General features: G+C 54.6%; 2 protein-coding genes across 3 annotated transcripts; one reads left to right on the forward strand and one right to left on the reverse strand.

Moving 5' to 3' along the window:
- The first annotated feature begins 216 nt into the window (after nt 1-216).
- CHADL (chondroadherin like) lies at nt 217-9680 on the forward strand. The gene is given in 7 exon segments (XM_070506816.1): nt 217-335; nt 1116-1284; nt 1819-3513; nt 4069-4235; nt 5185-5342; nt 5345-5373; nt 9654-9680. Coding segments are annotated over 7 exon segments (2259 nt in total). The 5' UTR covers nt 217-321.
- On the reverse strand, nt 7868-27561 carry L3MBTL2 (L3MBTL histone methyl-lysine binding protein 2). 2 transcript variants are annotated; one of them, XR_011502572.1, is made up of 18 exons: nt 26812-26966; nt 24742-24982; nt 23057-23190; nt 20511-20634; nt 19570-19649; nt 17831-17948; nt 17246-17380; nt 16865-16953; nt 14011-14242; nt 13499-13575; nt 13207-13311; nt 12355-12502; nt 11917-11999; nt 11331-11565; nt 11078-11133; nt 10776-10841; nt 9710-9826; nt 7868-9243 (listed from the first exon to the last, which is right to left on the reverse strand). XR_011502572.1 is itself a non-coding variant. In XM_014858994.3 (17 exons), the coding sequence occupies exons 1-17, from the start codon at nt 26833-26835 to the stop codon at nt 9131-9133; spliced, it is 2121 nt and encodes a 706-aa protein (XP_014714480.3). In that variant the 5' UTR covers nt 26836-27561; the 3' UTR covers nt 7868-9130. The 2 variants fall into 2 exon arrangements, 1 of the variants encoding a protein (XP_014714480.3); XM_014858994.3 differs by lacking the exon at nt 11078-11133 and having other exon boundaries at nt 26812-27561.
- Nucleotides 27562-27684: the final 123 nt, after the last annotated feature.

Genomic DNA, 27684 nt, shown 5'->3' on the forward strand with positions numbered 1-27684 from the left:
AGGCTGTTACTTGAGCTGAGACTGAAAGAAGAGCTGGGTGACTTAAGTGTCCCAGGCAGTGAGGAAGGTGCCTAGGGTGGGAGAGCCGAGGGGCGGCACTAAAGACTGAGCAGATGCCAGTGGAGAATCAGGAGTCAGGACTTGCCCCCAAAGGCAATGGGGAGATGCTGGAGGAGTTTCAGCTGGGGGTGTCAGGGCCCATCTGTATTTTGGAAAGCTCCCTTTGGTTGCTGGTAGTGAGTGGAGCATTGGGGAGCCGAAGAGAACCACCGAGACAGTAGTTGTCCCTGAGAAGCAAGAGGCAGTGGCTGCAGTTGCGAGATGAAGGGGTCCAGGTGGGTAATGGATGGATGGATAAAGGGCGGGGGTGGAGGGAGCTGTTGACAGGTGGGTCGACAGACAGGTAAGTAGATAGACCTTGCCCAAACCACAGCCCCAAACCCATCCCCTCAGTTCCCCCCATCCCAGTCTAGACCAGCTGGGTGGCACTGAGACGGAGGAGGACAAGGGGATGAACAGGAGAGGAGAGGCCTGGGCTGCCTGCTCACTGTCAGCGTGGCTCTGACGTTGGGCTCCTCAAGGCTCTCAGAGCCCACAAGACCTGGTCCCCTGAGGCCTGCCTTGCAACCCGGGCTGGGCCTGGGTCCCCCCTCCGGCAGCCAGGCTGTCTTTTTGAGGTGGATGACAGTATACTCCCTGCCACTGTGGAGCTGGCGCCACATCTGCCTGAGGACTGGCTGCCACTCCTTCTACCACCAACCTCACACTGGGAGGTCCAGGCCTCCCCCTGCACCAGGGAGCCTCACCACGGCCTGGGCCCCGGAGCCCTCCTTGCCTTCGTCAAGGCCTCACAGAGCAGCTGGGCAGAGACCGTCAAAGGGACTCGCCAGATCGCCTTTCTGAGCCTCAGTTTCTCCCAGTGTGAAACAGGGCCAACAATAGAACCTCTGTAGCCCGGGGTTTGTGAGCACAGAGCAATGACACCCTCTCCGGGGCCAAAGGAGGGAGATGAAGATGTCTGAGGGGCTCTGGGAACAGGAACAGGGCTCAGTGAGTGGACAGCGTGGGCTCCTTGCCCCTGTGAACGCCTGCCTGACCCTCCCTTCTTCTCCCAGGTCCCAGGGCCTCTCCTTGGTGCTGCTGCTTCCTCTGCTGCTGCTGCTGGGCCCAACCTGGCAGGCCACTGGCCAGCGCTGCCCATGGACCTGCGTGTGTGACAACTCCAGGCGGCATGTTGCCTGCCGGCACCAGAACCTCACCGAGGTGCCGAACGCCATCCCCGAGGTCAGCAGGGAAGGGCTCCAGGGGGAGGACATCAGGAGGAGGAGCCTGGGCTGGTGCCAGTGGACCTGCCACTGCCTGGTGGGAGACCTTGGCAAGTCCCTTTTCCTCTCTGCGCCTCAGCCTTCACATCTGTAAAATGGGAATGATAACAACCACCAACAGGGAGACAATCTATTTAAAATGCTGTGTGATTGGAATAAATAGGTGAACTATAGATAAATATTGAATTAATTACAGACCCTGTGGCAGAGAACTAGGGATATACTGGGATAAGATATGGTCTCTGCTCCATGGAGTCAAAAGCTAGTGGGGAAGAGAGAAGGTAAATGGGCAGTGACAATTCAACATGAAAAGTGCCAGAGTGTGGGATGCCCCGGTGGCTGAGGAGAAAGGGTTCCTGGAGGATGTGTCAGGGAGCAGGATGAAGAGAATGAGGGAAAGGTGAGGGAACAGTACGTGCAAAGGCCAGGGTTAGCAAGGGGCACAGGCTGTAGTCCTTGCGCTGCTCAGCCTCCCTCACCTCTGCCTGCTCAGCTGACCCAGCGGCTGGACCTCCAGGGCAACATGCTGAAGGTGATCCCTCCAGCTGCCTTCCAGGACCTGCCTTATCTGACACATCTGGACCTGCGGCACTGCCAGGTGGAGCTGGTGGCTGAGGGTGCCTTCCGTGGCCTGGGCCGCCTGCTTCTTCTCAACCTGGCTTCCAATCGCCTGACTGCACTGCCCCAGGAGGCGCTGGATGGGCTGGGCTCGCTGCGGCGGCTGGACCTGGAGGGGAACATGCTGGAGGAGCTGCGGCCAGGGACGTTCGGGGCACTGGGTGCACTGGCCACACTGAACCTGGCACGCAACGCCCTTGTCTACCTGCCTGCCATGGCCTTCCAGGGGCTGCTGCGCACCCGCTGGCTGCAGCTGTCCCACAACGCGCTCAGCGTGCTGGCCCCTGAGGCCCTGGCTGGCCTGCCCGCCCTGCGCCGGCTCAGCCTGCACCACAACGAGCTGCAGGCCCTGCCCGGGCTGGCCTTGTCTCAGGCCCAAGGCCTGGTCCATCTTGAGCTGGGCCACAATCCATTCACCTACATGGGGGAGGAGGACGGGCTGGCACTGCCCAGCCTGCGGGAGCTGATGCTGGACCACGGGGCCCTGCAGGCTCTGGACCCCAGGGCCTTTGCCCACTGCCCACATCTGCACACTCTGGACCTCCGTGGGAACCAGCTGGACACCCTGCTGCCACTTCAGGTTCCGGGGCAGCTGCGCCGGCTGTGGCTGCAGGGGAACCCGCTGTGGTGTGGATGCCAGGCCCGGCCACTGCTCCAGTGGTTGGCACGGGCACGCGTGCGCTCGGATGGTACGTGCAGGGGTCCCAAGCGCTTGCGAGGTGAGGCCCTGGATGCCCTGCGGCCCTCGGACCTGCGCTGTCCTGGAGATGGAGCAGAGGAAGAGGAAGAGGACCTGGCTGCTGTGCGGCCCCTCGGCCCTCCCAGTGCCCCCAAGGAGGAGGATGGGGCGGCCAAGCCCTGCCCGCGCGTCTGCGTGTGCGCCTCTGAGTCCCGGCACAGCGGCTGTGAGGGCCGAGGCCTGCAGGCTGTACCCCGCGGCTTCCCCAACGACACCCAGCTCCTGGACCTGAGGCAGAACCACTTCTCTTTGGTGCCCCGCGCGGCCTTCCCAGGCCTGGGCCTCCTGGTGTCGCTGCACCTGCAGCACTGCGGTATCGTGGAGCTGGAGGCGGGCGCCCTGGCAGGGCTGGGCAGCCTGATGTACCTCTACCTCTCTGACAACCAGCTGTCAGGTCTCAGCGCTGCCGCCCTCGAAGGGGCCCCTCGCCTGGGCTACCTGTATCTCGAGCGCAACCGCTTCCTGCAGGTGCCAGGGGCCGCCCTGCGTGCCCTGCCCGGCCTCTTCTCCCTGCACCTGCAGGACAATGCTGTGGATCGCCTGGCCCCTGGGGACCTGGCAGGTGTGCAGGCCTTGCGCTGGCTCTATCTGAGTGGGAACCGCATCACCCAAGTGTCCCCTGGGGCCCTGGGCCCAGCTCGGGAGCTGGAGAAGCTGCACCTTGACAGGAACCAGCTGCGAGAGGTGCCCACTGAGGCCCTGGAGGGGCTGCCTGCCCTCCTGGAGCTGCAGCTCTCGGGGAACCTGCTCAGGACCCTGAGCCATGAGGCCTTTCGGCCCGTGGGCCTGTCCCTGCAGCACCTCTTCCTGAACAGCAGTGGCCTGGAGCAGGTGGGCACAGGGGCTGTGGGGGTGGGGAGGGCAGCACGATGGCCCATGCAGCGTGCATTCACTCAGCAAACACTGCCGCCCCCACAGTGCCAGGCCTGAGGCTGGGCTTGAGGACGCTGAGATAAGCCAGACACTATGCCCACCCCCAGGGAGCTCAGGTGTGGGTGACAGACCAGCAGAATCCTATGCCACGTGGAGAGGCCTGCCAGGGAGGGCGCTGCCGGGGCGTGGAGGAGGGAGGAATGTGGGTCCATGGGGTTACCTACAGTTGTACACTTTGAGGGCAGGGCTGGAGCCCCCAACAGGCTTTGCCGTTATGGAGAGGTGCTTCAGGCATAGCAGAAAGAACCATGAACTGGGGGTCCGGGGGACTTGCAAAGGGCAGTGCTTTAGCATCAGACCAACCTGGGTTTCCACACCAGCACTGCCCTTCCTGCCTGGGCCACCTTGGGCTCTCCACTTCCCTTCTGCAGGGGGTGCACAGGGCTCCCTCCAGGCCTGGGGGAGGGGCGGGCCTGGCAGCGGCTTATCCCAGGGCCTGGCACCTCCTTGCAGATTTCTCCCGGGGCCTTCTCGGGCCTGGGACCCCAGCTCCAGAGCCTATACTTGCAGAAGAACCAGCTGCAGGCTCTGCCGGCCCTGCCCGGTCTCAGCCAGCTGGAGCTCATCGACCTCAGTGGCAATCCCTTCCGCTGCGACTGCCAGCTGCTCCCACTTCACAGGTGAGCACCCCCACCTGGAGCCCCAGCCAGGGACCCACCAGCTGCTCTCATCAAGCCCCCAGCATCTCCCCAGGGCACCATGTCTGTGCCAGCTGAGCAGCTTTTAGGGGAGGGTCCTGCCAGGGCTGGCCACCCTTCCAGGGGGAGCCAAACGGGCATGGGGCTTGGGGTGGACTTCTCTGAGCTTCTGTTCCTTCATCCATAGGGTGGAAGTGAAATCCACCCAGCCTGGTGGGGTGGGACCTGATATATACATGTGGGCACTTTGCATAGTTACATAAGAAAGCAACAAGAATCCTGGAGTGTGCAGATCTGGGCTTAAATCTGGCTCTGTGACTAACTTTGTGCCCGTCCCTCATCTGTCGAGGGGATGACAGTGTTTGCATGCACCCCGTAGTGGTGGTTTGTAAGAATTACATTAAATTTGTTGGCATGCATATGTTGGTTGGAACGGTGTCTGGGTTGTCAGCCCTCTGTAACTGTTCATTACTATTACTATCCCCCCCTTTTTTTTTTTGAGGAAGATTAGCCCTGAGCTAACTGCTGCCAGTCCTCCTCTTTTTGCTGAGGAAGACTGGCCCTGAGCTAAGACCAGTGCCCATCTTCCTCTACTTTCTATGTGGGACGCCTACCACAGTATGGCTGGCCAAGCGGTGCCATGTCTGCACCCAGGATCCGAACCGGTGAACCCCGGGCCCCCGAAGCGGAACGTGTGCACTTAACCCCTGTGCCACCGGGCCGCCCCTACTATCCCCTTTTTACAGAGAAGGGATCTGAGGTTTGGAGGGACTTGCTCAGGGTCACATGACTGGTGAGGAGCCGAGCCAGGATTCTCTCCAGAGTCCGTCTTACCCACTAGGCCCCACTGCCCCTGAGTTCCCGAGGGCCTCCTTGCGCTCCTCAGGAGGGCTGGGCACGGTGGGTTCCCCAAACTCTCTCTTCTCCTCAGGTGGCTCACTGGGCTGAACCTGCGCGTGGGGGCCACCTGTGCCGCGCCCCCCAGGGCCCGTGGCCAGAGGGTGAAGGCTGCAGCTGCTGTCTTTGAAGCCTGCCCGGGCTGGGCTGCCAGGAAGGCCAAGCGGACCCCCAGTGCCAGGAGAATAACTCCATGAAGGGAAGACAGCTGGGAGCAGACAAGGTTGGCCTCGGGGCAGGTGGGGGCAGGCCTTGGTGGGTGGGTTAGGTTCCAAAGCCCCCAGGGTCTCAGGGGCCTGACTTCTCTTGGTCTCAGTTTCATGTGGTTCCAGATCTGGTCAATGACGCTGTTGCTTCTGTTCAGTTGTGTCCATTCCCCTCTCCTCACCTTCTCTACCTTGGGGCTGGGCCCAGGGTGGGTTTGTAAGGAAGTGACGACACGCTATTCCATGCTGTGGGACAGTGGCCTTTCCAATAAGCGACAGCACATTGGGCCCCGGTGTGTCCATGAAATCAACCCTGCTGTTACTACCGTAATTGCTCGATCACTGTTGACCGTTTCCCACCCTCACCTCAAGGGTCCCGCTCATCCCTGGGACCAGAAGAGCAGAAGTGCAGGTGTGGTGTTGGCACCACCTCCCACCGCTTGTCAGTCAAGGTTGGACCCCACTCTGCATCATTCCATCACCCCCTTGACATCACATCCAGCGGACAATCCACTCACACTTGGACGCTCAGTTGTAGCAAAATCTCGCAGCGTGTCAGAGAAGAGTGAGCAGGACATGGGCGCCGCTCCATGTGGGAACCCCCGCTGTGTGTTGAGAGCGTGTAGGGGGTCCACAGGGAGAAGCCAGTCCTTAGAGGAAAATGAGAACAGAACAAAGGAAGGTGGGGAGAGGGCCCGGCCTGCCTTTGGAGCCGCTTTTGAAGATTCGGGGTGCCCGGGGCCGTGAGATGGTGTCTCTAGTAGCTCCCCAGGGCCGTCGAAACAAAGCACACAGACCGGGGGGCTAACAACAGCAGCCACGCATTGTCGCACTGCTCTGGAGGTGAGAATTCTGAAGTCAGGGTGTCGGCAGGGCTCCCTCTGAAGGCTCTAGGGGAGGATCCTTCCGGCCCCCTTCCAGCCTCTGGTGGCCCCAGAGATGTTCCTTGGCTTTTGGCAGCACAGGTCCAGTTTCTGCCTCCATCTTCATATGGCATCTCCCTGTGTCTCCTCATGTCATCTTCCCACTACCTCTGTGTCCAAGTTACCCTTTTATAATGACACGTCATATTGGATTAGGGCCCACCCTAATGACGTTTTAATTACCTCTGTGAAGACCCTATTTCTATATAAGGTCTCATTCTGAGGCATATCCTCTTCGAGGGGGTGTAACTTATCCCTAACAGTGTTCCCTGTGGAGGTAGGCTGCGAGTGAGAAAGGAACCCCTAAAAAGACTCCAAGCTAAAGGGGAGCAGTTCTGCCTTAGAAGTAAGACCTGGAACTAGCGTTAAGGACAACAGCCAATATTAATCTCAGCTGACACTTGGCGTGGCACCAACTTTCTGCCAGGCATTGTGTTAATAAATAGCCTGAGTGCCTTCTCCCTGCATCAGCCCTCGGGGAGCTCGTGTGGACGCCGAGCTTGGCTCAGGAGCAGCAGCTCTGATGGGTCTGCCTCCAGGTCAGGGCTTTAGTTAAAAGGGAACCATAGTATGGTGGCTGTGGCAGGAGTCAGGACATCACGGACCCTTCCATCCAGCCACCCTTTCTGACATAATGTTCCTCCAAAAATGCCAGCCCTGGAGTTCTGGGTTTTTCTTTTTTCTTTTGATGAAAGTGGCAGTTTCCTTCCAGGAACACAAAGGAATTGAAAGGTAAGGACCCTGAGCCCTCCCAGAGTGTTCTGGGCTGGGGTGCTCAGCTTGCTGACTCACGAGGCTGAGCCACCAGCGCCTCACTCTCCTTTGAGGTCACAACCTCTAGTTTGGTGTCTGGCATGTGGAAGGTGCTTAGTAAATAACGCTGAGTGAGTCAGTGAATGAGTACTGGCGGTCATTTGGCAGATCAACCTGGGCTTAGTCCCACTGCTGTCATTTAACAGTCGTAAACTTGAGCAACTAAGATACTAAATCTTAACAAGCTTTCCTTTTCCTTGTCTGTAAAATGAGGTCCACACGTACTCACAGGGATACTGTGGAGACGAAATAGGATGTGTAAACGTGTGAGCTAGTGCCTGGCATACGGCGCTGTCAGAGGCAGTTCCCTTGCTTCCCCGCCCCTCGAGCAGAGCTGAGGATCTAGAGTGGGGGACAGTAAAGGTGCGAGGTGCAGGGGCTTCAAGTGTGTGCTTTGGTGTAGTCCACGCCAGGAACCCCTGCAGGTCATCAAGCAGTGGGAGCAGGGAGTGAAAGAGGTCCTCGTGGATGTTCCCCAGTCAGCAGCCCCACTGCTGAGACTGTGACTTAGTTCCTTCCAGGGGCAACTGAGGCACAAGGTTCATTCTGTGCCTTGAGTAAAAACATCCCAGAACTCAACCCTCCCATCTGTGACACATCAAATTGGCCTTTAGTTCCCAGCAACACAACAGCTATGTACACTTCCACATCACACACACTCACTGGGGCCAACTTCTTGCCAGGCCCGAGGGGCAGACGACCCGGGCTCGGATTTTGAACTCAGGGTCTTGGGGGGAGGAAACGGCAGAAACATAAAAGATAATACAGCATGTGGTTGCTATGGAGACAGGGCGCTCAGATGACAGGCGACATTTATTCTTTATTGTTCTGCACACACCTTCACATTGCATTCACTTAACCTTCATAATTGATACTATGAGGTGGCCTATCAGAATACACTCTGCTGTAAGGAACAGAAATATGACAAACTGAACTTCAGCAAGGGGAGGATTTAATTGTCTCAGACAAGAAGTCTGGGGAGCCAGTCCAGGGCTGGAAGGGCAGCTAAACCTGTCTTCCACCTCTGCCATCCGGATGCTGGGGCTTCTGTGCCCAAAGCACCTGTACGCATGGCTTCTTCATTCAGGAGGGAACTAAAGGCCAAAGTGCAAGAGTCCAGTTTTCCCAGAAGCTCTTCAGCCAGAACTGGATCCCTTAACTGCAAGGGCAGCCAGGACAATGCACTGGTTTAACCAGGCACGTCACCCTCAGCAGAAGCAGGGCTCCATGAGCAGGCCACGGTCCTCCCCTGGGGGCTCACTGACCCGTCACTGCTCAAGTCTGGGGTGGGGTGTGTGTGTAATGGTGGGGAGAGGCACGGCCCCTGTCCTGAGACCTGCCTCTATCCTCGGTCTTCACTGTGATCCAAACCCAGTCACTTCTTGGAGAATTCAGGCTGCACCAACAGGCTGCTGTCTGGGCCTCGTTTCTGCACCATGTGAGGCTGCCTAGTGCCTTTAGCAAAGGAGATAGGATCAAGTTCTCTCTGAACCAGCTGGAAATCGACTCCCCTTGGGCTTGTTGCTCCATCTTTGGGATGACACCAAACAGCCCAGGCCCTGCACAAACCCAGTCAGCACCCCGTCCAGCAAGCATAGGTGACTATCTCCCCCTCAAGAGAGCTGCTCCGGGCCTTTAGATGACTTGCTTGGGCATGCGCACGCACACACTTCACCCACTGTCTTCCAGTGTGACTGGGGGGCAGCCCGCCACCCCTGGCAATTGAGGGATATGGTGGGTGCAGAGGAGGATACCGTAAGGGAGCGCTCTGGGAATTCTAGCTGGAGAGGCAGTTGCTCAGACAGGTTTGGGGGCCTCAGGCAGCCCCAGTCACGTAGGCCTTGCCACAGAGGAGGGCAGAGGCAACAGGGCAGGTCAAAGGAGCCCCCAGCTGCTCCCTCAGTGCCCAGCCCTCACCCTCGCGGCACCAGGCAGAGTCTATGCAAAAAGGCTCAGGCTCCAAGGTAAAGTGGGGTGGGGGCAAGAGAGGGGCCTGGGCTGGCTTCCAGCTAGGTGGCCAGCTGGCAGTGGGGAAGGCTTAGTCGTCTGTCTCCTGTTTGATGTTCTTGATGGGAACAGGCAGCTCTGGACTGGGGGCCTTGTCAGGCGTGGCCATGTCAAGGTGCTCCTCCTTCACACGCACAGCAATGACTAGAGGAGGAGGTGGGCAGGGAGAACAGAGTGAGTGGCTGTGTAACACTGGGACGGACAGGGGCTCAGGATCTAGGGAAGGGCTCTGGCTTCTTACAGGTGGGGGCACTCAGGATGTGGCAGGGAGAGCCCTGTCCCCGTCTGTGGGGGCAGACAGCAGAGAAGGTCCAGGGCCCTGTCACACCCCAGCCAGGCAGGCTGTGCCAGAGTCACTGGCACCTGCCTCTCTGCCGCCCACTCTGCCAAGCACGTGAGGTGGGGGCAGAGATGGAGAGGGCCCGGCTAGAGATGCTCGGCTCTATTCAGAGCTGGGGTGGATGTTTGGGAAGCTCTCCAGGCCCGGTGGTCCGAGAAGGACTGCTTGGTGCCCAGAAAACTCTCTTTAAACTTCTCTACTCTTCTGTGCCCAGGTGGGGAAGGAGAGAGGCCGCCTCTGAGCACTGCCTCGACCCTAGAAGGCTCTTACTCTCATCAGGAACGGGCTCTGACGAGATCTTCTCTGCAGCCGGCAGGTCATCCTCCAGCAGGGGCTTCTTGGACCCCTGTCTGAGGGGCCGGGTCTTGGTGGGTGGTATTCTTTTCCCTTTGAATAAAAACAGAATTAAACCAGCATAGGGTTGTATCCATGTGAGGTTCAAAGGCTGGATCTCATCCAGCAGAGGGGAAGGTGCCAACTGGAGGACCAGAAGGCCTGAACTCTGACTTCTGATCTCAGGGCAGTGTGCCTGAGGCTCAGAGAGATTCTCTCCAATAGCGGATTAATGCCACGTCCCCCACATGGCTGTTGTCCTTCCCTTCTCCAATCCTTTCTTCTTTCACCTGTAAAGCGTGCCTTTCCCAGCCTCGTGTTTTGAACAGCACAGGGGCCTCCCACTTGATCAACTCATATCCTCACAGGATCTTGATCTTCCCCAGGGACTGCATGCATTTCCTTTGTCCCTGTTTTGGACATCCTCTTCTCTGGGTGGTGCCACGTCGTGGAGACCACCTCACTACCAGAGGCCTGCAGCTCTGGAGGATGGCTGTGCCCCCTCCAATCCCTGCCCCCTCCACCCTGCTGCCTGAGCTGAGGCCACACTGAGCTTAGCACCTATTGAGAGGGGGGCCCCGCCTAGGGACATGACACAGAAGCTTGGTGGCTGCCCTTGCTCCCACCCCTCAGGGGGTCATGAAGGAAGAAGGACAGCCTTGGGGAGCAGCTTCCATTCCTCCCAGCCTTTTCACTTTCAAACACGGCAGCTGCGCACTGCTGAGGAAGCCATGCCGATTTCTGACCACGGGGCAGCAGGGATGCGGTCCCTCCCCTCTCAGTTACAATCTTGTCTCTTTTCCTTAGCATTCTGACTATCGCCAGAGACTGAAGACTGCCTGTTTATGCTCTGGGTCCCTGAATACTCAGGGTGACAGGCCCATGGGGCCAAAGGGCGAGGGAGAGGAGATGGAGGGACCATGAAGAGCACCACCTAAGTGGCAACTCCCCCCTCCGCTCCCAGGTCCCCACTAGCCCAGGGCTGCTTTAAAGCATCACTTACTTTTCTTCCCGAACTGTTTCTTTTTCTTCTTCGTGGCCTCTTTGGCCTTCAGAGGTGTGGTCGGCTCTGTTGTTCAAAGACAAGGGCAGGAGGTGAGAAGAGTTGAGAGAAGACATGGGGTACAGGCACATCCCGAGACCCCTGACCGCCCCTCACTAGCCTCCCTTACAGGACATCCCAAGAAGGAAATCCAAAGTTGGGCAGTGAGAACCAGGGGTAGGTGAGGGGAGGGACTGGAGAACGGCTGTCCCTTCTGCCCACCCTCGTCACCAGGGCTGCTCAGAGGGACCTGGATAGTTTACCTGGGTGCACAAGGGCACGAGCATATGACAGAGTGGGCAAGGTCAAGGAAGGAGCTCTGCAGGCCAGAGGGAGAGGGAGACAGAGAAGTCAGGAGCGGGAGGAGGGGAGACAAGGGCCACGCTACTCAGAGGTGGCCCAGGAGACTTCTCGATCTCATGCCAAAGAATGAGGTGGGCATGGGGCAGGGGAGTGGTCGGCAGGAAGGAAAAAGGAAGAAAGTCAAGAGCCCCTTAGGGCCGCAAGAGCCCAGACCTGCAGCCACGGGTGGCTGGAGCTGGTAGCCGGTGAGCTCACACCAGCCGACGGGGTAGATGTCCGGGGACTCACAGTCCACCCACTGGTCATACTCGCTGTCCCAGCCATCGAAGTGGATGCTGAGGAGCCGATGCACCACCCGCTTCACTGTGGCCACGCAGATGAGCCGGGGCTCCATCAGGTCCACGGCCTCCAGCTTCATGCCCACCTTGAAGCCGTGGTTGGGGCAGTCCTGGTGAGGGGGAAGAAGGCAGTGACTAAGCCAGCCAGCTCCCTGCCGGGGTCGGGGTGGGGGGCGGCGCAGAACTGGACGGAGGGAGTGGGGCTGAGTGCCCTCAGGGGAAAGTTCCTCTGACCAATGACCCCACTGCACTTTCTTCCCATGCCCCAGCCCCTCTGGGAAAGGGACCGGCTACACTGCTCAGCACAGTGCCCATGTCACAGCTGGGACTTCTCCCCCCCAGTGGCCGATCTCAGCAGTAGAGACTCACGAAAAGAGAAGGGGTTGGAACTGCCACCCCTGGCAGTGAGCAGGGCCAGTCCTGAGGCCGCCCCCAGCCCCTTGCATCCTGGGTCTCCTCACCATGTTAAAGAGTCTCGATGGAGCCGCTTTTGACTTGGTCTTCTCCAAGTAGGTCTCCCAGTTGAAAGTGTGTGGCTCGTGGCCTGGAGGAACAGAAAGCACAGGTGTGGAGGGAGAGGCGGGTGAGCGGGAGGGAGTCCAGAAAAGGAGCGCACTGCCAAAGGGGCGCCTGGAGCTTGCGCAGGACCCAGCCTGGGGACTCCCCAGCAGCTGCCTTCTCTTCTCCCCAGGCTGTTGCCTGCTCCAGGACCCTGGTCCTGTTGTACAGGTTGTTCAATGCCCAAAGGGACCAAATCACACACCAGCTAGTGGTCCCCTTGGATGGCTCTGTCACCTCTCCTATCCACCCTGAGACTCTGAGCTCCAGGGGTCTGGCTTGGTCAGGACTCTGGGTTTATGGCCTTACCCTGTCCCTTCCAACTGCAAGGCCAGTCTTACCTTTTGGGGGAGTGAGCTCAATGTCGTTCTTTTGGCAGAAGGTGGCTGGGAAGATGGCGTGGGAGGAGGCATGGTAACAGAACCAGTCTGAGCCATCTGTGGAGGGGCCCCCATCCACACAGATCATCAGGTAGCCATCCAGCAGAATCTAGGGGGTGGGGGGGGGGGGGCAGGGCACACAGAGAACATGGTAGCATGAACTTTACCCCTTATCCCAGGGTAAGGTGGCCACGGTGGGGACGCGAGGCTGGTGGATCCAAATGGAGCTAGATCCCAGCCTTCCCTGAGTTTCTGCTTCAGAGCACTCAGCACTCCTGTGACCTGCACCTGCGAGATTACTGCCGTCCTCACTAGACAGCAAACGCCATGCCAGCAGGGACTGCATCTGTCTTTTTGCCACAGTATTCTCAGTGGGGAGCACAAAGGCCCAGCCTGGAGATTCGTTAAAGGGGCAAATCAGCATGTCCCCCAGGAGGGCCGAGGGGCGGGCATTTGTTCCTCAGGCTGCAGCAATAATGGAGGTGGCTGTGGCTCTCAGCTAGGCCAGCACTCAAAAGAGATGGCATGTGGCAGTGGGAAGGCCCACAGTCAGGTGACAGGGCAGGGCCTACAACTGACCCAGGACCAGGCTCAGGCCAGGTACTCAAAAAAAACTTGTCCAACTCGTCTCGGACCTGGACATAAAAGCAGATTCTGAGCAAGAAGCAGATAAGTCCCCTACTCACAAAAATCAGGTACCCCGGGAGCAACCCTTGCTCGGCAGGTGGGAAGGACGTGGAGTCCAGAGCTCTGTGCCCTCTCCGTCCCCTCAGACAGCCATATTGGCAGCTGTAGGGCCAGCCCCAGGCTCACCTTGCAGATGGTTGCCACGCAGATGTTGCCCAGATTCAGGGGATCAATGGCCTCCAGTTTCATCCCCTCCTCAAACCAACCGCCTTCCGTGTAGACAGCTCGAACCTTAAAGGAACGGGGCAGTTGGGGCATCGCTAGGCCGGCCCTGGGGAAGCCAGGGAGAAGGAGGCCTCACCTGCTGTAGGCCTGGGAAGGAAACGGGGAAGGAAAGGGGCATCCCAGGAAGAGCCAGGGTCCTCAAGCCTGGAATGGCCCTACGGCCGAGGGGAACGTGCCCAGGGGTGTGCCTCACCTTCTTGAACAGGTAAGGAACAGCATCACAGTAGATTTTCCGGAAGGTGGGATGGTGGGCCATGTCACTGCGCCTCTCTTTTGGGGAGATGGCAGAAGGAGTGAGGAAGAGAAGGGTGTTGAGGTTGCTAACAGGGCCATCACCACGCCTCCCTCAGAAATGTGGGGGCTGGCCTGCTCTAATCTGTATCGCAGCACCACCCCCAGCCCCCACCTAAACTAGCAGACAGAAGACATCAGGAGCTCTTCAACCCTTGAGACCCAGACTCTTCCCACATGACAAGGGAGAGGATGGAGCCTGTAGCCTCTGGATTCAAATTGATTTTACCACTTACAAGCTGAGTGACCTTGGTCAAGTCACTCAACCTCTCTGGACCTCAGTATTGTCATCTGCAGGGCAGAGATGATCATCACTCTACCACACAGCATTGTTGTGGGGTGTAGAGAAGGTGCTGTCACGCACGCCTTGGGGCAGCAGAGCCTGGGGTCACACTGGCCTGGGGCTCTGCTCACCTGACAGCTTGATGCCATGGCCGACACGCCGTGACCAACCCACTGGGTGGATCAGGGGGCTCCACATATGGCACCAGAAGTCATCGTCACTGTCACCATCTTCATAGAGGAGCCGCAGGCGACCCCCGATTACTGTGTCCACTACGGCCATGCGGGTCCGTGACACCTGGGACTTGTCGACCACCTCTAACCGCATGCCCTGCCGAAAGGGGTACTTCATGCTCTCCACCATCTGCAGCGACATCAGAACATAGGCCTGTTGTGGTCATGAGGACCCTCCACCCACATTCTTGTTCTGTCTCTCAAAAGTAACCAGAGGACAGGGAAGGTGGGGTGGAAGTACCCCAAACACTTAAGTCAGGAAGCAGGCAGATGAGCCCTCCTATCCTAACAGGTTCCACCCTGGTCCCCGATTCTCCAGGATGATACTGAGGGACAGTGCATAGCCTACAGCGTGTGCGCCAAAATGCCAGATAGGCAATAGGATGGGAATCACAAACCCATTTCAGACTAAGGAAACAGGTGCCCTGGAGAGGTCAAGTGACTTGCCCAGAGTCACACAGATGCACTGGCGCCAGAGCTGAGCCTCAAACCTGGTCCCGGTGTCTAGCCCTGTGCTCTTTCAGGGATCTGCACTCTGATCCCACAGGTACCCCACACTCCCCTCTACCTCTCAGCCCCCTGCCGATGGCACACAGAAGCCTCGTGTCCAGAGAACTGAGTCCCCTTGTGCCTCCATAAGCCGAATTCCAGCTCTGACCCTGCTGGGCTGCAGCTCAGAACGGCTCTCATATCACCTCAGTAGCAAAGCCTGCACCCTCTGACCCAGCAAGGGCCAGTGACCAAGATGACCGCAAGCTGCTCTAGAGCCCCGACAGTGGGGCATGGGTGAGGGGGTGGGAGATTCCTTTTGTTTGCTGTGCCGTCGGTGCCATCTCGCCTGGGTAGGGGAATGGGTATGGCCAGCTCTGCACAGCTTTTCTAGCCCCAGGGCACTGCTGGTTCAGGGGGAACCAGCCCCAGCCTGGGCATGGTGGGGATTGAGCAGTGCCATTTCAAATCCCACCAGAGGGGAGTCTGAGGTCACAAGGCAGCCACCGGGAAAAGGTGACACAGAGTCCTACAGCACAGGCCCTCCAGCCCTCAGCTCAAGGGCTGGAGCACACCTGACACCGACTGCCTGGCTGGTGCCTTCCCACCTAGCCTCTCCTGTCACCCTCCTTTCCTGTGCACCCAGCGGCACAGCCCCAACCCAACACTACTTCGCTGCCCTCGGCTGTCCCGGCCACCTGTGGGAACGGGAGCTCTGTAAGGGCAGAAGGGAGGTTCGCCTTGATTCGCTTCTACATTCTCAGCTACAAGCACGGAACTAGGCACAGTTAGTGCTCACTTAATGTTTCTTCTCGACTAACAGGCAAATGTCTACACACCTGCCCTGGGCGGATGGGTCACTCATGCAAACATTTTACTAAGCACTTATGACAATGCCGGCATCAAAGGGCACGTCTGGATTGGCGCTTCCTCCCGCCCCGCCCCCCCCGGAGCCCGCACACCCCCATCTTCGGGGGCAGCCGCTTTTGTATTGCCTCCAGCGCGCACCGCAGGACTGGCTACCTGACCGCGAGTCAGCGGGTGCTTGCCGGTGGGTCCACAGGGAGCCCTGCTCTGCCACCCAGAATCAAGCTCCTATTAATTAAAGCAGAAAGGAGGCCACCTCGATACCCCTAGTCGCCTGCACCACCCACAGTCATCTGCCTCATCTTAAGACTAGGGCCAGCTGAGAGAGAGGGAATGATCATCGTCAGTCGCCCTATCTGCCAACTGTGTGAGGCACAATGGGAAACACAGGAGAAAAAGCTTGCAGTTTTGATGGAAAGAGAACATGAAAAGATAATTAACAACATATAGGGAGATAAACAGCAAATGAGTAGCACCCAGCGAGTTCAAATAAGGGAAAAATCAATTCTACTTTAAGGAAAAAAAGCCAGAGAATGTGTCCTTGAGGTGCTTGGAACCATTCCTTGTTGAAGGCCTTTTCCGGCATCTGGTGCCTTAGGTGACAGGGCCCCAACTCCCACTCCATCCTTGTTTTCCACTGCTGGCTTCCAGGCCACCCACACCCTAGCTGTCAAGGTTGAGTTCAAATGCCATTCTCTCCAGAAGCCTTCCTCAATGCCTGCCTCCTGAGGCCACAAGGCCTGTTCAGTTTCGTGTCATGTCAGCATCTGCCCTGCACTCCCTCGCTCACTGCTGTGACACTTACCCAGGGCAACATGGGACCCACACCCATGAGCGGCTGAGTCAGGGGACCTCAGGCGCGGCCAGGCCCTGTGTGAGCAAGCCCCACACTGAGGGTCTGGCATACAGAGGTGGGAGGGACTAGGTCTTTGCTTGCACCCTGTGATCCCTCTGAATTTGTACCACGTGCATGATGTTTTAAGTTAAACGAAATGATTTTAAGTAAAATTAAATGCCACACAGATGATTCTGAGGCACATCCCTGGGGTCAGAACCAAGGCTATTTTATAATTACTCAGATGCATGACTTCCTTTCCTCTGCCAGACTGGGGAGTCTTGGATGGCAGGGTCTGTATTTCCTACAGTGCCTTGTTTACAACAAGTGCTTAAGAAAATCTGTTGAATGGACGCTCCTGAAAAATGCTGTGAGCACAGGTCAGGGTCTGGAAGAGCAAACGGCTGGATCAAAGAGTCTGGGTGGAGAGGAGGAGCCGCTAAATTAGCAAGCAAGGGAGTCTTAGAAAAAATACTCCAATGAGTAGCACAAAGGATAGATAAAATGGGAGAGGGGCAGGAAGGAGGTCAGTTAGGAGACCCAAAGGGCTCACTGCCAGACCTTGATATGGAAATCCACGGGGAGCGTCCTGGAGCCTACCAACCGTTTCATGAGGTAGCCCTTCCAGTCAGTGAACTTGGCGTGGATGGCTGTGGAGAGACAAGCAGATTACACAGACTGACAACACTCCCACCAACAGGGGGGCAGAGGCCCCCAGAGATCAGCAGAGGGGACTAAACAACTTATATCTGCCTGAGCAGGCCAGCAATCATCTCATCTTATAAAATTGGGCTGCACAACTTGGATCTGCCTCTGGGTCAGGGGAGAACAGGAAGCAAGGAGGCAAGTGGGTTCTGTTCTGGTCTAACCTAAGACAGAGGACTCCCCCTTCTGCCAAAGGCCCTGCACGAACCAAGACAGAGAACTGTCTCGTCAACTCACTCCGTGGGGGCACCAGGATCTTGCTGTTGATGGCACACCAGCCAATGGGGTGGACATCCACGGTTCCCAGGTTGCACCAGAAGTCATGGCTGGCATCATTTTCAAAGCCTTCGTACCGTAGCAGCACCCGGTACCCTGAAAGAAGGGAAAGGGCACCAGGAGGGAGAGTGGGACAGGGAAAGGTATATTCTCAGGCCTTCCCTCTTCTCCAGCCTACACCGGACTCTCCGTGGCCTATTCCAAGAATTCCTTCCAGGCAAGCTGAGTCCCTGTTGTCCACCACAGTCAGAGCCAAAACAGGCCCATGCCACTTACTTGGAAAGCAATATGGCATAGTGGTGAGAATTTTCTATCGCCTGATCATCCCTGGAATAAACTTAAAAAATGCGAGTTTCCAAACTTGCCAAGCTCTGAGGTCCCCTCTAAGGTAGGGAAGGGAGGAGAATCCCAAGAAGAGAGGCAGAAACTCCAGTGGGTGGGTTTTTTATTTGTTTTGTGAAGCCAATTTCTGCCTACAACACTGCCCACCCATCTGGAGATATCACTCTCCAGACCCTGACCCCGCTTGGCCAATGGAACACCCACCTGCTGCCTGGATGACAGAGGCGATCCAGTACACCCTGCTGGGGAGCACAGCGTCACTGTTGAGCACCTCCACCTTCATCCCCTTCATCACATCCTCCCACTGGTCATAGAGAGGGACCTGTGTGGGGATGAGAGCATTCAAGGAGGGACAGTGAGCTGCCTGGACAGGCAGGAAAGACTGGCTGCCTCACGAGTCGTTGCTTCCTTCTCCCCTACACCTCAGCTTTTCACATCACTCATTGTGTGCAAAAAGCCAGGCACGGAACTAGGGATAAAGAGATGAGTAAGATGTGTCCAGTGTCCTTAAAGAGCTGGGTCAGGAAATGGAGGGGTGGTGGGCGGGGGGTGATGGTCTGAGGTCCAGAGTCGGACAGCCCCGAGTGCTAATCTTTACAGGAGCAGCTCCTAGCTGTATCATCTTGGGCACATCACACCTGTGCCAGCCTAACACTTTCTAGAGCTCACTGCATGCCAGGCACTGTCTCCGGCACAAGTATCACCTCTCAACTGTCACTCAAATCCGGGCCTTGAGGCTCATGACTCCTTCGTCTCTCAGCTACTACCATGCCAGCTCTCACAGAGGTGTTTAACCACACACTATTTCTGGCACATTCTTTCTTCACCTCTCCAACTGGTCTTCTCCTCCTGTTAAATGTGCCCTGTCTGCAATGGACTGCTGTCAGTTGCCTTCCCAATATCTAATCCTCATGTTGCTGCCAAGAATACCTTGAATCTCCTTTGGGTAAACTGACCATTTTTTCATTCTCAGCCCTGGCTTAAGCCAATCGGGGTATCTCATTCCATCTCCCTGGCCACAGAGATGGGGTTCATCACAGAACCTAGAAATGATTATGCTACCCAGGCACAAAGAGGTGGGCTTTTTACAGCGCATATTGGATGAGATATGTTAAGTGCAAGTATGATGTAACTGCCCTGCAATGAAAATGCCAGGACGGCTAGAGAATTCAGGGCAAAGGAGCTTTCCCCACTAGGAGACAGGTGCGTTTTCACTGGTAACTCAGAGAGGAGAGGAGTCAGCGAGTCAAGCTGCTGGAGCGCCAACTCTTCATTGTTCAGGACACTCCTCCAAGCTCAGCAGCAGTTCAGAGAGAGGTGAGGAAGTGGGTTGACTCTGGTGAGAAGACTCCAAGAGTAAAAGGGCCTCCTCCTGGATTTCCTGGGGTTTAGGAAATCAGCTTGAAAGACAAAAAAAGAGTGCTGCTCTCAGCTTCTCTCCTGGCCTGCGGCCTACCACGGGCCACGGATGCTGCGTGTTGAGTTCCACTCCAAGCCCAGCCCTCCAAGGCTCACCCTCCTGGTGCTTCTCAATGATAGGGGCCAGGGAGGACCAAGGGGCCCAGGGCAGTTCAGAAGCACCAAGCTTTCAATGGGAAAACACCAAAAATTGGATGAAAAGAGAAAAAGATTTCCGACTTGGCTCTTAGGCATCAACTAGCACAAAGTTCCATCAGGTAAATAAGCAAAGTGGGGGCCTCAGAGGGGAAGCACTGTACCAGAAGCCCTCAATGAGGATTTGTTGGAGGCCTTTTTGAAAAGCAGTGGGCAGGAAGGTAAACTGGAACAAATGGCAAAGCTGGGCTCTGACCACCCAGGCCTCACCACTGTTCTTCCCCCAGTGCCAACATCCAGCCTGGAACAGTGCTCATGACGCAGCTGGGTGAGACGGGGGTGAGCACCGGGGCTCCCTGCTCTCCCTCCCTCATCTCCAGGGCACTCACGTGTTTAAAACAGCTCACAGGAGCAGCCTTGTAACTGTGATCCTTCAGGAACTTCCCCCAGTCAAAGCCCAAGACCAGCGCTGTGGAGCAGAAAGAGGAAGAGAGTTGAGGAGAACTGAGGCTGGGCGCTCAAGCAGCAGCCACTCCAGGAACCTGGCCCTTGCAGAGCCTGTAGAAGTAGGTCCTTCTCCCACCCCAGCAGCAACCTTGATCCCAAGTCCACAGGAGGCCACTTCTCCTCAGCAGCCCTGTACCTGCCCCACCAGTGGCCATCAGGATGGGGGAGGACCTTATTCAAAGGCCGCAGACTCTCAGGAGGCAAGGAGACATTCAGAAGGAAATGTCTGACCTTTCTTTCCCCAGAGAAGGAAGGAAATTCAAAGACCCTTGGGTTTAAATTCCTCAGACGTCCCCCAGCTTCTCACTGGCCACAGCCAGTCTAAACGGCTGGGAGGTACACACACCTAGGCCCCTCCAACCCTCAACCCTCATGCCTGTGGAGCTCCAGTTCTGTGGGAAACACAGACCATCTAGAGCAGAGCTGCTCCATGCCTACATTTAATTTGCTTAGAAATTGCTACACACACTCAGAAAGAAAGTTTCCTCTCCTTATCCCATGACCCCTCTCCCCACCCCTCTTCAGGCCAGATCTGGGTCTCTAGGGGAAAAAAGCCATAGGGCTAAAAGCAATGCAAAACAAAAGCAGCCAATTCTTGGCTTTTAAGACATCAAGGGTAGGGCAATTTAAGGGCGACTGAAGGAATTTTCTGGGGTAATTTCCACAATACCTACCAGGTGAGGAGGATGCACTCCTCAGTAAGCCTGCGCCAGGCACTTCCTAGCTGGTCACCTTTTCCATTCCCGGCTCCTAGGGAGGGCCACCCCAGTCCTGGCACCCCTGCCCCCAGCACTTCCTGAGCACCAGTCCTCTGCTGTCTTACCATCTTGCCCTGTCGGTGTCCCATCTGCTAGCTGTCCCGTCCCCTGAGAGTGGAGGAAGGCTCCAATTTTGGCAGACCAGGCGGCCTTGTGCAGGACCTTGGCTTTCTTGGTTGGTGGTTTTCCCTGGAGGGAGGAGGAGAGGACGGGTATAGCCTAATGGTTAAGAACACGGATCTGGATTTGGACTGCCTGGTTTATCCAGGCATTGGTTCAGTTAATCTCCTTGGGGCCTCACTTTCTTCATTTGTAAACCAAGATGATAAAAACAACAGTGCTTAGCTCAGAAAGGGGAGAAGGGATGGGAGTTACTGAATTGTGCCCTGCATTCAGTAGTGCTCAGCTAGTGTCCAGCTGGGGGGATGGGGGTGGGGGGGCAAACAGGGAGGGACACAAGTCCTATCTTTTAAGCTGTCGCTTCCTCCAGGAACCTCTTCCTAGTGGCTTCAACTCAGCCATCTCCTTCCTCCGGTGCTCCTACAGATTTATGGCAGAGTGGGCTTCAGAGGGTCCATGAGCTGAATCAGGAGGCAATATTTTGTACACACATGAATGTTCTGGATAGGGTCCCTGGCTTTCATCAGGTGCTCAGAGGGGTTGTCCCCCAAAGTGAAAGCCACTGATCTGGTCTGTAGTTTGTGATGTAAGCACTGATCAGAAAGGCTCAGAGAACTTACTAAAGAGATCAGTAAAGTAGAAACTTGGGTTTAATCCCACGCAGACTTGGGGTCTGATCCCTGCTCTCCAATTTTATTTGTGTGTCTTTGTAAGTTACTAACAATTTTTGAGCCTTTAAAATAGGAATTTTTTAAAATTCATTTTTTAGACATCATTGGTTGGACTGAAGTGCCAAGTCCTTAGCAAGTACCCCCAAATTGTAGCTATTAACAATATTATTATTAGCTCACTGAGGAGAGGAAGTTTTCTATGCCCTGACTAAAATCCACAGAATGAGGGAAACAGCAGTAATTGTCCCACAGAGGGGAGAGAGAAAATGGATGAAGCACTAAGCAAAAGAGCTGGCACGACAAAACTTCAATTGATAAAAAAGAGACAAGACCAAATTGGAGTCACTTGTGCTAAGCCCCATGTCAGCAAACCAGGACTTAATCGCTAACCTAACAGCAGTTTCAACCTCTCCCAGGAACGCAACCTCAAACAAGTAAATCTGTTACTTCCTGGTCGGCACCAGTGAGGTAACCCACCTGCTGGATCCCATCTGTCCCCCAAAGAAAGATGAGGTAATCTGCTCTTTCCTTGTCCCTGACCTCTTCTGCCCATAAAATCTCTCATCTTGTTCAGCTCTTTGGTGCTCCCGTCTATCTGCTAGCTGGGATGCTGTCTGATTCATGAATTGTTGAATAAAGCCAATTATTTTCAAATTTACTCAGTTTTTTTTTTTTGGTTTGGTTTTTTTTAACACAATAAATGTCAGAGCAGTGGGTCTTAAACTTTGCTGCACATTAGAGCCACCTGGGGAGCTCTCTAAAGACCCTATGTCCAGGCCATGCTCCATCCCAATTCAATCAGAATCTTTGGGCATAAGATCCAAGCATCAATATTTTATTTTTATTTTATTTATTTAAAGACTGGCACCTGAACTAACATCTGTTGCCAATCTTTTTCTTCTTCTTCTCCCCAAAGCCCCCCAGTACATAGTTGTGTATTCTAGTTGTGAGTGCCTCTGGTTGTGCTACGTGGGAGACCACCTCAGTGTGACCTGATGAGTGGTGCCATGTCCGCGCCCACTATCCGAACTGGCAAAACCCTGGGCCGCTGAAGTGGAGTGCGCGAACTTAACCACTCGGCCATGGGCCAGCCCAAGCATCAATATTTTAGAAACTTTCCAGGTGATGCCAATGTGCAGTCCAGTCTGAGAACCGGTGCTGGGGACCGTGGCCATAGTTACCATGCAACGACACAAGGCTAGGCACCTGAGATGAGGTTCCAGTCTCAGTTCTGCTGCTGTCTTCCTACAGAGCCACCCCTAGGCAAGTCATTCTTCCTCTCTGAACCTCAGCACATTTATCAATTAATGTGTGGGTTAGACAACACATCTCTAAGAATACTTCCATTCCTAAAAATTCTATGAATGTCAATAATTAACTAGAGGTGGTAAGACTTTCTAGGTGGCTGCCTACGACATGGAGTCAGAGACGATGCATCAACTTCCTAAACCCACTGTGGCTGGTGAACCTTGTGCCTGTTTGCCATCCTCCTTTCAGAGTATTTATAAAAGTATGGTGTGAAGACCAGGGGCGTCAGACTCCCTCAAGGTTCTTGTTTAAAACTTACTGGACACATCAGACTCTGAGGGGTGAGGGTGGGGAATGGAGGGGAGGCTCCAGGAATCTGCAATTTAACAAGCTCCATAAATGGATTCCTCTGCCCTCTACGGTTTGAGAACATAAAAAATACCAGGAAATTTACAACCTCAGACAGCCAGAAGCCAGGTCCTTCCTAAGCCCTCTTGGCCCCTTGCCATCAGTAACTTGGTGTCTCAGCACCCAGGGCCCCGGGAAGGGTCTTCCAAATGACTGCCTCTCACCTGTAATCTAGCCAAGATACTGGCTTTCTTGGAGTTGGAGGAGTAGCTCCTGGAACAGGAGACACTGCAGAATCTCTTGGTCTTGGAGAAGAAGGCTTCTCTTGTACCCACGATACCACACATCTCACAGACAGCTGGGAAGAGAACTTAGCACATGACTCACCTGATACAGTCACCCCAAATCAAACAAAGTGATGGGCCCTTCAAAACCTGGGGCACTGCGTTAACCAGGTAACTCCCAGCCCCACTAAGGCTGACAGAACTGGAATAGAAGGAGGAAGTTCAGGTATGTACATCTGAACCTATTTCACCTAAAATAAGCTGCTTGGCATCCCTTGGCTCTATGTGTCAACAGTGGGGCTAAGGAAAATCCATGAGGATGACTGGGGAAACAGGTGTGTTGGAAAGTTTGCAAAGACGAAAATGAGAAGGAAAAAGTGCTCACATCACTTAACTTCTGTGGGTCTCTTTTTTTTTTTTTTGAGGAAGATTAGCCCTGAGCTAACTACTGCCAATCCTCCTCTTTTTTGCTGAGGAAGACTGGCCCTGAGCTAACATCCATGCCCATCTTCCTCTACTTTATACGTGGGACGCCTACCACAGCATGCCTTTTGCCAAGTGGTGCCATGTCCACACCTGGGATCTGAACCGGTGAACCCCAGGCCGCCAAGAAGGGGAACGTGCGAACTTAACCGCTGCACCAACAGGCCTACCCCTCTATGGGGCTATTTTCTTCTCATCTATAAGGAGACTGAACTAAACCAATGTTGCAACCCTGACACCATATTAGAATCACTTGGGGAGCTTTTGAAACTGCCCAAGCCTGAGATTCTAATTAACAGGTCTGTGGTGGGACGCAGGCGTCTGTAGTTTGTTAAAAGCTCCCTAGGTGATTCTAATGCACAGCTAGGCCAGAGAACCCCTGGACTAGATGGTCTTTAATCTTCCTTCTAGTTCTAAAGTTCTAAGATTCTAAGAGAATGGCTGAAGAAGAGAGAAGGGAAAAAAATAAAAAAGGAGAGAGGAAGAGAAAATAGGACGAATAGAAAGGAAGTAAGATCAACTGGCAAAGAGTTTTCTCTTCTGAAGAGTTTGGGTACCAAGCAAAAGGAGCCTCGTCAGAGACCGCCTAGCCTGCCTCTTTCCACAGGCAGTCCACACACTGGAGGCCCTGACACTGGGGTCCAGCAGCTGCCCAAGCATCACATCTCTGAAGCCAACTGGCTTCCAGATGATCCATGGGGATTCTTATCTGCCCACCTCCACCCTAATCCTCTTCCTTGAGGGTCACTTTATTCTATATTTCCCTCCCCCTCACTTCCAACCCACAAGTTATTTCTTGTCCCTACCCAGATAGTAACTAGAACAAGTGTTCTATCTTCTCAACATCCAGGCTTAGAAATCTACCAGTTATTCACACAAATGTAAAAGCAACACCACATTAATGACTGGCATCTAACGTGAATACACAGTAGTCGTATGAACGAAATCACAGTTTGAAATCAGACTGCTGCAGAAGAAATGGCCCCTGGGGCTACTCGGGATGCTCTGTCTCTCTCACAGTCCTTAGACATCTGATCAAACAGCCCTTTGCACCTGGACGGCTCTGCCCACAAGGCTATACCTCCCTCTTCCTCCATAGCCTCCTGAAACCTGCCCATCTTCCGGGGACACTCTGAAGGCACCTGGCTCAGAACCACTGCCATCCAAGGAGCGGGGAGTCCCAGGGCTGAGCAAATGCAGTGGGGAGGTGGGCAGCTCCCCTGCTTCCCGATCCTCATTTTCTGCTTCACTTGACTCCTCTAGGTAGGAGCTGCTCTCACTGCCCGCACTGCTGTTATAACTTCGGAAACTGTCATAGCCACCAAAGAGCTCCAAGTCGTCATCTTCCTCTTCTTCCTCCATTGGTTCTGAAGATGGAGTCTCCTGGTGAAAGGATGACACAAAACAGGCAGAAAGAATCACGGTTGGCTTAGCGTGTGGGGAGGGAGGCTGCAGATCTGCTACCAGCTCCCTTTCCAGTTCTTGGTCAAGTCAATACTTTTGGGCAAAGTGGCAGGCAGAATCAAATACCCCTTTTGCAAACAGCAGGATCATTTCTCGTTTATACATTTCTCAACTGCAACTCAACAGAATAGCTTAACAAGACAGAAAACATGTATTAGGAATTCACTAAGCTCCTTCTGCAAATTTATAAATTATATCTTAACATGATTCAAACAGAATACAATGATATGAAAATATCCTAAGGCGCCTCTTGAAGATATTCTGGGAAAGACGTTTATTAGAAAGTCATTCTTCGTCCTTCAGCATTTATACACCAAAATAATTTCAATTCAAAAACAATTTAAGTCATAGAAAAGTTCATTTGGGACCCAGACTGCCCTAAGGAGGATTTGGGAGGCAAAAGACACAACAGTTACAGCATAGCAGTATGTACCATAGCTTTCGACTCAGCTCTGATCCTAACTAGCAGTGAGTCCTTGGACAAGTCATTTAACCTCTCTGGGCCTCAATTTTTTCATCTATCAGATAAGAAAAATATTTGGCTCACAGCATGTGAAATGTAAATGAGATGCTGTATATGGCTCTAACTGGCATGTAGGAGAAAAGGCGTGAAGAGTTTGGGTTCTAGCCCAGGGCTCAAATACCATCTCTACTGCTTATGATCTGCAGCAAGTCCATCCCTCGGTGCCTCAGTTTCTGCATCTGTCAATGAGGATAATACCACCTATTTCACAGGCTTTGGGGGATAAGTAGGGGTTAACACAGGTAAACCACTCAAAACAGTGGCCTGCACGTAGTAAGTGTGGAGTAAATGTTGGCAATTATTCCTGCTTAAAAGCCTAGGCTTTCAAACCAGATTTGCCTGGGTTTGACTCCTGTCTCTACCACTTATTAACTGTGTGATTTTATGCAAGATATTTAACCTTGCTACTCGGTTTCCTCACCAGTACAAAGGAGATAATAACAAGGCTTCCTTAGAGGATTATGAAGACGGAGATAAGATGTGTAAAGCCTGGTTCTGTTTCCAGCAGTTAGGGACAGCTCTAAACCTGTGAGCTATTATTCTTATTCACTACTTCTTATTATTCTCCTTTACCCCTGTACAATTTTTGAGCTATTCCACTTTATATTTACAACTACACATGCAAATGTGCTGGAAAGGAAACCGAATTCAAATATAAGGTGACCAGAGGCCAAATGATAACGGGGTGAGTGGCTTACAGGTTGCAGCAGAGTGAGAAAAGCATAACAGCTGGAGTTTGGGAACCTGACGCTCTATCAGCTGCGTGACCTTCCTGGGAGACGCACCACCTTTCTAAGCCTCCGCCACTTTAACCATAAAAACGAAACACTAACAGGACTGTTGTGAGTTGATTGGGAGATGACGCACGTGAACGCTCCAGCCGGACTGTTTATTAAACTTTAATCTCCCTTCACTTCCCACGGCGATGTGACAGGCCTCACCATCTCTAAAGAACACGACCACGAGGCGGCTCTCATCCTCAACCCAGTTCCCCTTCCCCCAGGCCAGGGAGGCTGTTCTCCCTGAACTCCTCGCCCGACGTCGCCCCGGCAGCACGGGAGCAACAGGCAACACCAACCGCCTCTGGCCCTGCTCACGCTAACTACCTCCGTTTATCCATCCTTCCACCCTCCGCCCTCCACGCGTCGCCAAAAGGCCTAACGGGTCCACGAGCAAGGCTCTGGGGGTTCCTCTTCTCAGTCACGGTAAGCCCGCTCCCTCTCACCTCGACACCCCTGGGCTTCTCCATGAGACCGAACACAGTGTCTTCAACGGTCACCAGGTGCAGGAAGCCATATTGGCCTCGCCGCTCTTCCTGAGCGCACTCATTGGCCGTCTCCCAGAGGCACGGACCAATCACGGTGCAGGAAAGAGGAAAAGCCGGTTCCGCGCTCGCCCGCGCCCCTTCTCCCCTGTTGGGGGGGGGGGGGGGCAGGAGAGCCGCGGGCGCTTGTGGGACTTGTAGTTCCCGGGTGGGTGGGCGTGGAGCGGAGCGTTGCTATAGCGACACGAAAATCCCGGCGCTAGGGCTGGCCACGGCTCTCGCGGAAGCTTCTCCTACCTTTACGCCAACGTTTTCCCTTCGTGCCGACCCTATCCTTCATTAAACAATTATTGAGCACCTACGATGGTCAGGTACTGCTTCCAGGTTCCAGCAATAACCTCGTATTCTCCGTGATTAGAAATTTAAGGTGCCCTTGGGCCGGAATGCCTAGCAGAGAGATTTGTTTCCGATTCAGGCCGACGGGAATACTCTTATGCCAGATGCTGTAAATGTCCCGCACGCTCAAAATCCTGCAGCACTCTCCATCACCATCTCCTGAATAAAAAAAACCTCGAATATGAGCCTCTCCACCTCAGCTCGTTTGGATTTCCCACAGCCTTCTTACGCGCTCTGAGTTCTAGGTGGTCTTGTAGAGCTTTGCAAACATCTCAGATCCGTAGACATCCAATCATGGTTTTAAAGATGAGGAAACAGTGGCTCTGCGGAACTAGACACTTTCCAAGATTACGCAGGACTGGAATTTAAGATTTAATCCAAATTCTTTTCCTATGCTATGCCGTGCTCCAATAAATTACGAAATTAAATGAAGGGGCT

This window comes from Equus asinus, chromosome 4 (genome assembly GCF_041296235.1).
Source record: "Equus asinus isolate D_3611 breed Donkey chromosome 4, EquAss-T2T_v2, whole genome shotgun sequence".
NCBI classification, from domain to species: Eukaryota; Metazoa; Chordata; class Mammalia; order Perissodactyla; family Equidae; genus Equus; species Equus asinus.